Source organism: Parasteatoda tepidariorum, chromosome 4, assembly GCF_982258835.1.
Source record: "Parasteatoda tepidariorum strain Cologne lab strain chromosome 4, Ptep-v5.0, whole genome shotgun sequence".
Taxonomy (NCBI): domain Eukaryota; kingdom Metazoa; phylum Arthropoda; class Arachnida; order Araneae; family Theridiidae; genus Parasteatoda; species Parasteatoda tepidariorum.
Window position 1 is genome coordinate 86,297,991 of NC_141758.1, and position 12,283 is coordinate 86,310,273.

General features: G+C 31.5%; 2 protein-coding genes across 3 annotated transcripts in view; one reads left to right on the forward strand and one right to left on the reverse strand.

The window, feature by feature from the left end:
* Positions 1-235: 235 nt before the first annotated feature.
* Positions 236-1,780, reverse strand: LOC147811890 (uncharacterized). Its single transcript, XM_087162269.1, has one exon. It carries the CDS (start codon positions 1,778-1,780, stop codon positions 236-238), a length of 1,545 nt encoding a protein of 514 aa, XP_087018395.1.
* A 3,919-nt stretch (positions 1,781-5,699) lies between these two features.
* Positions 5,700-12,283, forward strand: part of LOC107447913 (kinesin heavy chain-like) — a 45,780-nt gene continuing 39,196 nt past the window's right edge. Inside the window, exons 1-3 of one of the 2 annotated variants that reach the window (XM_087161537.1) lie at positions 5,700-5,837; positions 8,331-8,519; positions 11,238-11,360. In XM_087161537.1, the coding sequence (XP_087017663.1) occupies positions 8,331-8,519; positions 11,238-11,360 (312 nt within the window). In that variant the 5' untranslated portion in view covers positions 5,700-5,837. The remainder of the gene's footprint in view (positions 5,838-8,330; positions 8,520-11,237; positions 11,361-12,283) is intronic. The other variant, XM_087161538.1, reaches the window with a different exon arrangement.

The window sequence follows — 12,283 nt, forward strand, 5'->3', positions numbered from 1 at the left end:
CATAAGTGCTCCGACAATTATCGATGAACCTATATACAAAACTTAATACACGAATGAGTTTACTATAATTATTACTAACTAACAGAAAATTATCAAGAAAATTACTATTATCACTAATAAAACAATTAAAGTCACTAGATGGTTTCAATTCATTAGAAAATTCATCTTCAATAACTCTGGATGGAATGTCTCTATTTGGATATTCACTGTTACACAAGAAATTTGGTCCTTCAAATCACAATCTACTTTGTGAAAGTTTATCAGGATCGAGACCTCTGGAGATAATGTCTGCAGGGTACTCAGTTGATGGTACATATCTCCAACTGTCAATGTTAGTTAAGTCTTGAATCTGGGATACACGATTGGCAACGAAAGTCTTAAGTAGAAATGACTCCTTACGTATCCAAGAAAGCACAATCATGCTATCACTCCATAAGTAGACGTTGGATATAGGCAAATCAAGAGCTTTTATCACTTTTTTCACTAATTTGGCTAAAAGCAGTGAGGCACAAAGTTCTAGTCTTGGGATGGTTACTCTTTTCAAAGGTGATACACGACTTTTGGTAGCAATCAATTTGATAGTCGCTGCTTGACCATTTTTAACACACTTACAGTAAACAACAGCACCGTAAGCAACCTCTGACGCGTCGGCGAATCCATGAATTTCAATCATGTCAGCTCCCTCTGTAAGTATACATCTATCAAATTCCATGTTGTTAACACTCTCTAAAGCTTCGACAAACTTCTTCCACTCTTGGATTTGTTTCTCAGGTAGTTCTTCATGCCAGTCCAGTTTTAAAGACCATAGATGTTGCAAAAATATCTTTGCTTTTGACACTACTGGTCCAAGCAATCCAAGGGGGTCGAAAAGGCGTGCAATTGTGGATAAGACACATCGCATCGTAACTTTCGAGTCTTTTCTATGTGATGCACTACAGGTAACTTTAAAATAAAGACTATCTTTCTTCGGACTCCAGGAAACTCCTAGCACTTGAGTTCCATCACAGTTAGTAAAATTATATATTTCTTCACCATCAGAAACTAACGCTGCGCAGTTGCTATGCCATTTGTGGAGTTGCATGCCAGCATTTCCTAAAATACCAATTAACTGATTTTTAAGTTCTTTTGCAGTTGCTAAATTATCAGAGCCGGTCAACACATCATCGATGTAGAAATCATTTTCAATGACTGGAGCAGCAAGAGGATAATTTTCTCCTTCATCAATAGCTATTTGCTTTAATGTACGCGTTGCTAGAAATGGTGCACACACCGTACCGTAAGTGACGGTATTCAACTCGTAGGTTTTGACAGGTCCTTTCTCTTTTTCTTTCCAAAGAATACGCTGCAATTTTCTTTGGCTTTGGTGAATTAAGATCATTCGGTAGATTTTCTTTATGTCTGCTGTGAAGGCATAGACATATTTACGGAACCTTGTCATGATGGAAAATAAATCACTCTGAACTATGCATCCATTTAATTGCAAAGAATTTAAGGAATTACCAGCTGAGGTAGGATAACTCGCATTAAAAACAACTCTTAGGACAGTTGATTGCCTATCAGGACGGTAAACTCCTAAATGGGGAATGTAGTAAGTGGCTTCTTCCTCCTCATCATCCGAAATTTCTGACATGTGTCCCATCTCTAAATATTCATGAAGGAAATCTTTATATAAAGATAAATAATTTGGCTCCTTAATTAAACGTTTCCACATCAGATTTAATTTCTTCAACGCAAACTCTTTAGATTTTCCCAAATGCTTAGGATCCTCTTTTAAAGGCATCTTTACTATGTACCGTCCCTCAGAATTTCTAGCACAGTTGTTTTTAAAATGTTCTTCACAAATAATTTTTTCTTTACTCTCAATTTTCTTTACTCGATATTTTCTATCTCCCCAAAACTTCTAACAGTTTGTTCTAAATCAAGAGTTTCTTTAACTATCCCACAATGGATTTTATTATCCTCCATATTTGATATGCTTCCACTAACTAAATAACCAAACACAGAATTTTGTAAGATTAAATTCGAGTTAGGTGGGTAAATTTGCCCAGGTTTTATTAGCTCAAAAAAGGATTCCGCTCCAATTAATAAATCAACTCTCTGCGGAATGTGAAAATACTCATCAGCTAAGTTAATGTTTTCTAACCCTTCTATACACTTGTTTACTTTCTTTGAGGGTGTGAGATCCGTAATTCTAGGAACAACTAATAAATTTAGATCTGCGTTAAAAGTTCGGGCTTTATTTATTAAAGTAGCATTAACTTGCGACCTAACAGAAATAGCTGAATCATTCAACCCAGACACTACTATGTTTATTTTATTCTTTCTCAATTGTAGGCGATCTGCACATTCTTTACTTATGAAATTAGACATCGATCCCGAATCTAATAAAACACGAACTTCACTCTCATTTCCAAAAGAATCACATAAATAACAAATTGCAGTACTCAAAAGAACTGTTTTGTTTTTATTCCAGACATAACTACTCGTGGCCGAAAAGATATTGGCGCCTGTGTTTTGCTCTTCGCATGCTGCTGGTGTAAATTCAGAAGCAAGTGGAGAGAGGGGGGGGGGGATTTCCTCTATCAATTTGTTTTTTATTCGATTCTGAATTCATAATGTTCTCCTCTCTTATTTTTGATTTCGCTGAATAATTATATTCTCGATTAAAGTGTAATGAAATATGATGCCTTTTACCACATTTAGCACAAGAATATTTTGATTTGCAAGACATCACTTTATGTTTACCAAGACAATTAAAACACAATTCATTATCTTTAACAATTTGCATTTTCTCAAACACAGATAATTTCTTATAAGTAGAACACATATAAAGGGGGTGATTTTCATTACATAAAATGCACTTCGAACTCTTAAAATCAGACAAAAAGGTTTTAGAAATATTTCTTTCATTATGACTTTTATTATAAGAGCTCTTTGTTAAAGATTTTCCACGAGATGTCATAAATAAATCTATTTCCTTTCCTAGTTTAATTGGTTCAAACCAGGTGTCCGATTGTTTTACACTTATATAAGTTGCGGTTTCCCTGTCCAATGCTTGGAAGAGTTTATCAGAAATTATTAGCTGATTTAATGTTTTGAAATCTGTCACATTTCTTAATTTTAAATAGTACTCCCAACTAGTTGTTAAACGTGACGCAAACTGAACATGCGTTTCATTTGACTGTCGCGTGGTTGTTTTGAAATTGTCCAGACAAGATTGAGCCGTTGGCTGAAATTCTCTAAGTACTATTTCTTTCACTTTTTCATAATTATTAAGATCATCATCACTTATATATGTGATAATATTAGACGATCTTTCTCCAAGCAGATTAAGAAGAATCTCAGATTTATATTTATCTGGCACACACTTAACTATAAATGCTCGTTCTAACGACGTAAAGAAGAATCCCCAATTTTCGGGTTTACTCGGCACTTTAATGGTCAATGTTCTAATGCTCTTAATCAAAGAATCTAGGGAATTATTAGATTCAATTAGCTCTATATTATTCTCTTTTGGCTCAGAACGAATGCGTGCAATTTCTAATACAGTTTTTGTTCTCTCGAGCTCCTTTGGCTCAGCACGAATACAGGCAATTTCTAGTTCAGTTTTTGCTCTCTCGAGCTTTATATTCTCTAACTTTAATTGTTTTGATTCTTCAGACTTGCGCTCTTCTACTATTAAATTTACAAGATCACTAACAGTTTCAGAGTCAGTTTTATATTTTTCACAACTTTTAATTATATCAATTAAGTTTACCACAGTCATATCATCACTAATCTCTAGATCTAGTTCACTGGCAATAAGCCTTAAATCATCTTTTTTACAATTCTTAAACATTGTAAATTAAAGTATTTTATAAAAAATCAAAACAATCCTACTTTGAATGGGAAAGCACGAATCCACAGTTTTCTCGTAACACTGTCCACAATGGTGTTATCTCTTGGAACTCGAAACGAAACTCTTTTCGTTAATTGTTTTAATTTTGCTGATTATTTCTCCTGGTGAGCGGACCACTCATGTCGACGCTCAGGTAAATTAGAACTCGCTCAATAAACAAAAAATAGCGGACTGTATATTTGCACAATATTTATTTCTTATTATTTGGAAGAGAGCTTTTTTGTAGCTCGTTACAGCTCTCCTTCCACACACACACTCTCTCTCTCTCAGTGTTACAAGTTATACTAGGTGGCGCTACAAATCCGTGCGGACACAATCACCTTGAATAACTTTCGTTCTATCTGATCTGACTTTCAATCTTAATGGTTCCTGGGGGTGACCTCAAATATGCAAAATATTTAGTGCTAACTATTGATTAAGTTACGAAATCGGACACAGAAATGTACTTTCCCTGAATAAACATATATATATACTATATATATTTTTCATATTAGGAATTTTAACCTTCAAAACATAAGGGGCAGCCACAATCTGGGAAATACGGTCCCAGTTTGTGATACGGTCCCCATAGTTTGGTCAGGAGAGCGATCCAAAGTTCGAACCCCTTAATGTTAATTTCACTTTTTGCGTTTTTGTCATGTTTTTAAAACAAATGAAGCACTAATTGCACTCACTTATGAAACCCATTTATGAGCGTGAGCCAAACTGCTCACCCAGGGGTACGTGAGCCAAACTGCTCACGTACCCCTGGGGGTACGCGTGCCACAGTTTGGGAAACACTGTAGTAGACAATTGATACATCATTTTATTGCTGTGTCCTGTAGTGGACTGATCGTATCGTTAAGGCACGATTCCCAGTAGAATACCGAAGTCAAGCATCTCTGGCTGCGGTCAGTGTGCGGGTGGGTGACCGCTTGGATCAGTCTACGAAGGGTGAGCTGTGTTAGTCCTCGTTAAACTGCTCTAACTTACTCCACTTCACGTGGAGGTCGTTCGGCTGCCGAAGAGGGGGGTGGGGTGCCATCCTCTCTGCAGAGGATCAAAATTGTGATGGCATGTCTTCAGATCATCCTCAGAGATGTTTCCCAGACTGTTGCCAAGCCCATTGTGCAGCTCTAGTACGACATAATTAAACTACAGCAACAACCTATGTATTGTTGCACATTAATATGCAGGCTTGTACGCTCATTAAAAAGATGTCTTTCAAGGCTTTTTAAGTTGAAGGACAGATAGCACAAATCAGAGAAGAACATCATGAAAATTCATCCAGGGTTACCGCGGTATTTGGGTCCTCTTCTTCCACTAAATAATAGAAGAACGAGAGAGTTCTGCTAGGGTGGCCACTTATATATCCCTTTATAGGTACAACATACATTTGCAGGCTTGTGTGCTTAATTAAAGCTTATAAACCTTTGTCAAGTAGGAGGACAAATAGCACAATACAGAGAAGGACATCACAAAGAATACATCCAGGGTTATGGCGACATTCGAACCTGCCACCTCCACGCTTAACAGAGCATTTGGTGGGCGATACCGCTCGTCCAGGGAGGCCCCTATATATCACTTTATTGGCTCATTGGAATTATATACATTTGCAAGCTTGTGTGCTCAATTTAGGCTTATAAGCATTTGTCAAATAGATGGACAGATAATATAATAAGGACAGCAAGAATATCCAATGTAACAGCGGGATTCGAACCCACTACCTCCACGCTTTGCACAGCGATTGGGGCGATACCGCTCGGCCAGGGAAATATTGAGTTATGTTTAAAAATAATTGTTATCGGTGTTGTAAAGAAGTATCAAAGAGCAGGGTAGAAGTTATCTGTGCAAAGTTCTCAGCAAATTTTGATTTTATACATTTCTTTAAGTTTAACAGTATATGTGGTAAAGGTAAAAGTATTGTGGTAAAGGAAAAAAAGGAAGTATTGTGGTAAAGGTAAATATTTCTTTTAATTATGGAAATTTTGCCCTTATTTAATTAATGTACAATATGCTTATGCTGTTTTTTTATTAAGTATATTTTTAATAATAATATTTTATTAAAATATAAAATGTTTTTATCATGTTCTTTAAAAATGGTGGTGGTCTTTCAAAAAAGAAAGAAAAAACATCATTTCTAGACCGAATTATCTTTTAAACTTCTGTGATTTCAGAACTTTTGTTATTGTTTATTTTTTTCATTTTGTCAATTTAAATCCTATCTGAAGCAAGCCACTCATTGGCGAACTTTCTTTATCCCGAAATGTGAACAGAAAAATTATTGGTATTTCTTTCCTTTCCGATAAACAAAAAAAGTATCTTAATATAATTCTATAGAGAAAAAAAAATTTGTATTTTTTTTCACTTATTTTATTGCTTCAACTCTTTCTTTATTCTGTTTTTAAATTTAAAATCTATAAACATGAAGATGCAGAGTTTAACAGTTTTGGTTATATCTATCATTTCAATTAATGTAATGATAATGCTTTTTTAAATTCATTATTGTGTCTTTGTCGGAGAAAATAGTCACTTTGTTAAGTCATGAAAGATTCTTGGAATTAGCCATGGAAAGTCATGAATTTGAAAATCCAAAATGTAGCAGATATCCTGTATATAAATTAATATCCAGTTATTGCTCATAAAATTTTCAGGATTTTTTTTAAGTTGTCACAGTTACCCTATTTATAGTCTGTTTATAATCATTTATTTCAAAGCATGTATGCAATAGTTAAATTTTTGCACTCTTTTTGATAAGTATTTTTTCCATAGCCTACCCAGCTAAAAATAAACTACAACTTTTCTACAGAACTGAAGTAATTTTGTAGTTTTTCTATAGTTAACTACAGATTTTCTGTAGTGCAATCTTAACTGTAAAAACACTGCAGTTATTTTGCAGTTAATGTGAAGTAATTTTTCAGTAATTTATTTCAAAAAAACTTTTAGCTTATTGTCTACAAAATTACTACAGTTTAAGTGAGATCACTTTAAAATCATGAATTTAGAAAAAACTGAAACTTTAAATCCGTGGTTATTCTGCAGTGAATTTGAAGTAATTATGCAGTCATTGTTTTAGAAGTATACTTTCTGATGCAGAAAAACTGCAGTTACTTTGTATTGTTGTAAAATGTATTGATGTCTTCAATCCTGCTTTCCTTGTTGATATATCTAATTTTTATAATGTTTGTCATTTTTTCCCTTCCTTTTTGTTTATATATTAGATTCTTATAATTAGGTAATAATTCTAAACATATATATATAGATAACGGAAATAATGTACACTATCTATATTCATAAAATTACATTAAAAACAGAGGACACAGGTATATTTAGACCTATTATAAATCATTCTCGGGGTCTAATTTCGTTGTTACCTGAAACTGAATGCGTAAAAACATTCCATGTTCAGAACTAATTTCTAAAGGTCTTTTAAGGCCTGCTTTTAATATTGCATCACATCGGGTCTTTTTATTATATATCAATGCTCCTTTTCTGTAGACAGTTAATTTGAAAATTCTTAATTTCAGAACTTAGAAAATAACTTACTTTTTTTAAAATTTTTTATTTAAGTTATTCTATTTTAGTCAAAATATCCAATAAAATTTATCTAAAATTCAAGACAAAAACTTCAAAAATCACTTATGTACATTATAAATCATTCTCGGGGTCTAATTTCATTGTTACCTGAATGTTACCATTGTTCAGGCCTATGGTATATATTTTGAATAAAGTCTACATTTGTACCCGCCGTGTCGTTTCGTACCTTTTCATTTGATCACCCCTTGTACATTTGTAAGTATCATTCAAGTACGTAAGTATCTCATATACGCATTAAAATTTTTAGATTTCAATTGTCTGATAAAAATCATCTAGTCATATGGTAGCAATTACCTACCGTATATTCCGGCGTATAACGCGCACTTTTGATACAAAAAATAACATTGGAATTTACGGGTGCACGGTATACGACGAATATAAAAAATCAGATTAAAAAAATTTAAATATAGAAAAATACTTTTATTTTAAAGAAATAACGTACCTTTACTTAAATGCTTTATTGATTTTCGTTATTACATAACATTACACTTCAGTTTAGAATAAGTTATGCTTTAAATTAAAATAAGCTTAAGCTAATGCCTTAAGCTAAAAGCTATGCTTTAAATTAAAATAACTAAAAATTATAGAATTTTTATTAGTATTCTATCAATATTTCAAAAAACATACGGCTCATTATAAACAAGAACTGCTTAAACAAGAAATTTTTTTACATACATATGATAAAGTTTTTACTCTACCATTTGTAGAATATCATAAAAAATGGTGTATGCAAATATTTCAAGAATCTGCTATAAAAACTTTTATAGTTAGATATAAATTCCAACCCATAAACTGATTACATTTTCAATTCTAGAAAAATTAAGTTTATGAGATATGTTCTTTCCTTTTTTCTTAGATGCAAGAAAATAAGTCTATATATGATCCTCCTTCTACATTTAATAGCAATACACTACCAAGAGAAAGGCGAGATAGTGCTTTAAGTTCTGGAAGTCGATATAGTTCTGGCAGTATGTCAGCTGTAAACAAAAATGTGACCAAAGAAGTGAAAAAGGCAGAAGTCAAAGAGGACAAAGCTGATACGCAAGTAAAAAACATACCTGAAATGGTCCATTTTTCCTGATTCGTATAAAGACTTAATAATTTTAGTTTTTCTTTCTGTTTCTGCTAGAAGTTAAAATCTTCTTGAATTTTTAGTTTTATTGATAATAACACTTTTAAGAGAACCAAGGGACAATAAGTAAAAGATAACTGAATTTAATCATTTTAAAATTAGTTGTGACTGAACATATAATATTGGTAACTCACCATATGTTACGAGTTTTAAATTAATTTTCACTAATACATATTGATTAATAAACAATTTCATTACTAATTCGCATTATTTCTTTACAAATTTATTCAAAGTGAATCCATCAGTTTATTGTGCTACATTAAGCGCATATAGCATTGTCTCTATTTTATGTGCAAAATTAATGATTTTAATTTCTTTTTTTTTATTTCTTTTTTTTTATTTATTTGCCAAAATATATCCATTGCTAGTTTGAAACATTTAATACTTGACAATGCAATATTTTAGTGTATAAAATAGTTTTTCATTTATACAAATTTAATTGGAAATTATTGTTTTTTTTTTTTTAATTTTAAATTGATTATCATGTTTTCCTCTCTGCAAAATTCCAACAAGGCTCCATGGAGAGATTTTGGATAAAATTTTGATTTTATTTTTAAGATGTTAAGATATTAAAGATGTGATCTTTGTTTTGACAACCAATAAGTTAACTAATATTTTCAAATCATCTTTCAGGCTTTTTAAAAAGAAATTTTTTTTTTAAATTTGCTAGTTTTAACTTTGCTAAAAGTATATTTTTTCTTAATGTTTACCATGAATGTTGATTATGCAATTAAAAGCAAATTACAAAAGTTCTTTAAAAAAACTGCAGTTTGAAGACTGCGGTGATTTGGCCAATTCCACTGCAGAATTTTTAAAGTCGAAGAACTACAAAATTACTACAGTTTGTAAACTGCAGTAATTTTGCAGTAGTATCAACTTCAAAATCACTGCAGTAATTTTGAACTCAAACTGCAAAATTACTGCAGTAATTTTGAAGTTGATACTACTGCAAAATTACTGCAGTTTACAAACTGTAGTAATTTTGTAGTTCTTCGACTTCTGTAGTGGAATTGGCCAAATCACCGCAGTCTTCAAACTGCAGTTTTTCTTTAAATTTTATGCAGTTTATTTATGCATAAAATTTAATTATTATTTTATGCAGTTTCTGCTATTATTATGTTGATTTTGGTAGCCTGATGACCTGCTTGCAAAGTCAGGCACTTTACGGTAGAACAGTTTAATGAGGACAGATACCGCACACCCTCGTTCCCTACGCAGGATGATATAAGTGGTCTCTCACTCGCTGTTGTTGGATAAGCCGTCTCGGGGACGCGTAAAATTTCTGATTTTTTTCAAGCCCTGCCTTACTTAGTTTCATGGTGTTCCAAATATCTGAATTAGTAACAAAATCCACACTCAGTCATATTTTATTGAAATATAAATTTTTTTTATCGTGTTTTTTAAAAACTATGATGTTCTTTTCCGAAAATGAAAGAAAAAACATCATTTCTAGACCGATTTATGTTTTAAACTTCTGTGATTTCAGAATTTTTACTATTATAATTTTTTTTCTTTTTATCAATTTCAAATTCTAGCTTAAGCAAGCTAGTGATTGGCGAATTATTTTTGTTCCGAAACTAGAACAGAAACTATTTTTTTCCTTTCGAATGAACAAGAAAAGTATCTGCAGTATATAATTCTGCACAAAAAAATAAATAACAATAAAATAAAAATTTACTTTTGTATTTTTTAGCTACTTTATGGCTTCAACTCTTTCTTTACTCTGTTTCTAAAGTTTAAAATTAATAAATATGAAGATACAGAGTATAAGAAATTTGGTTATACCAATCCTTTCAATTAATGTTATTATTATGCTTTTTTTAATTTATTGTTGCATTTTTATCGGGGGAAATAGTCACTTCGTAAAGTTAGGAAAAATTCTTGGAATTAGTCACTGAAAGTCATGAATTTAAAAATCTAAAATGTAACAGATGCCCTGGAAATAAATAAATTAATAAGGAAATTATTTTTCTGAGTTATATGAAGTTTGTTGGAAGAGTTTAAAACACATTTCTCTCCGAAAACTATTTATACCTAATGATTTTCATTTTTGAGTGAAATTCACTTACAGTACCTATAATAATAATTACGACCAACCGGAATAACTTTTGATCTAATGATCGAATCTTCACGTTCTAGGATTCAATCTTAATGGTTTATGAGAGTGACCTCAAATATGGTAAAAACTTAATGCAGTCGATATTTTGAGTTACAAAATCAGATATGGAAGCGAACTTTCTCTGAATAAACACATTTTTTCCCCAACGGATTCGGATTTCATGCCCCTAAAATATAGGGGGTAGCCGAAAAAAAGTCAGATACTTAAAATTCGATTTCTCAGGAACTGTTCAACCAATTTTGTTTAATCTGCGCATTTTGCTATATGAAATTACATTCTTTAAAATTATGCAAAAAATTTTGTATCTTAAAATTCAAAAAGTTTTAGACCATTCTTTAATGAAATAGTAAATATTTACTAGAAGTTATTTTTTGCATGGAGTTATCTTTAGATAAATGAAATTTATAACTGTGTCATTTTCAAATTCTGAAGTTTAATTGGGACTATTGAATTTTTATAATTATTTTTAAATGATTTGTATATGCATAGACATTTTTTTCTTATATGCATAGATGCCAAAGCAAGAAACCGAAAAAGTCAAAGTCTGCTTGAGAATAAGGAAAGAAAAGGATGAGAAAGCATTTGAAGAATTTTACAATTTAGTCGATGAGAAGACCGTGTTAGATATACATTCTGTAAGTTATTTCAATAATTTTTTTTTCTTTAATTTACCTTTTAGTTTATTTTACTTTTTTAAATGCTCTAAAAAAAGGCATCTATGTAGCTAAATATTTATAATAATGCTACAGATTCACAATTACATCAGTTCTGTTAGACTCAATATTTAAAGGTTGCACCAAAAGTTGATATATACAATCGAACTTCTATTTAACGAACTTCCCTTTTACGAATTTCTCTATTTTGCGAATTCTTTTGAGAATACAAGAACATTTTGGAAATTTCTTCGTAAAATAACTTCCAAATAGCGAAGTGAATTTTCTATTTAACGAACTTGTTTTTGAGATCCACTTTCTCTATTTCCGTAAAATTTCAGAATATTTTAAACTTGTTAACGCATTTTATGGGGGGAAATGCCCTTGAATTGATTATTGAAGCCACTTAACTTTTAGAGAAAGCAGTAAAATCCCTTTTTTGCATTTCGAATGAAAAATTCAAACAAAATTAACGGATTTTATCAGTAGGCATTAAGAATGCATGTAGTAATGCGTGTTTAATATTACTTTAATGCAGCGCAAATTTTACTCATAAATTCAGCTTCTTTTAGTTTAAAATGCATGTAGCAGGATAGTGTAACACTGAATAATGTTTTGCTCTATTCCTGCTTTCCATGCACATTTCTTATATTTTTAAGATTTATAAAATAAATAGAAGATACTACTTTGCAAGATAAAGGTGTATTAATAGCTATTTTAATGATGTCTACTGTGTATGAATTTAAAACCTGTTTTGTGTCGTTTAAGTATTTCAAATGGTGATTTTCTATTTAGCGAATTTTCCATGTAACGAACTTATTATCGGGATTTAGCGACTTCGTTAAATAGAGGTCCGACTGTATATCCCAATATAAGGTTTTTTCAGCACAGCAAAAATCTTTTCA

What these genes read in the sequence shown, in the direction of transcription:
- LOC147811890 (XM_087162269.1), bottom strand. Translation starts at nt 1,780, where the DNA reads ATGCCTTTAAAAGAGGATCCTAAGCATTTGGGAAAATCTAAAGAGTTT.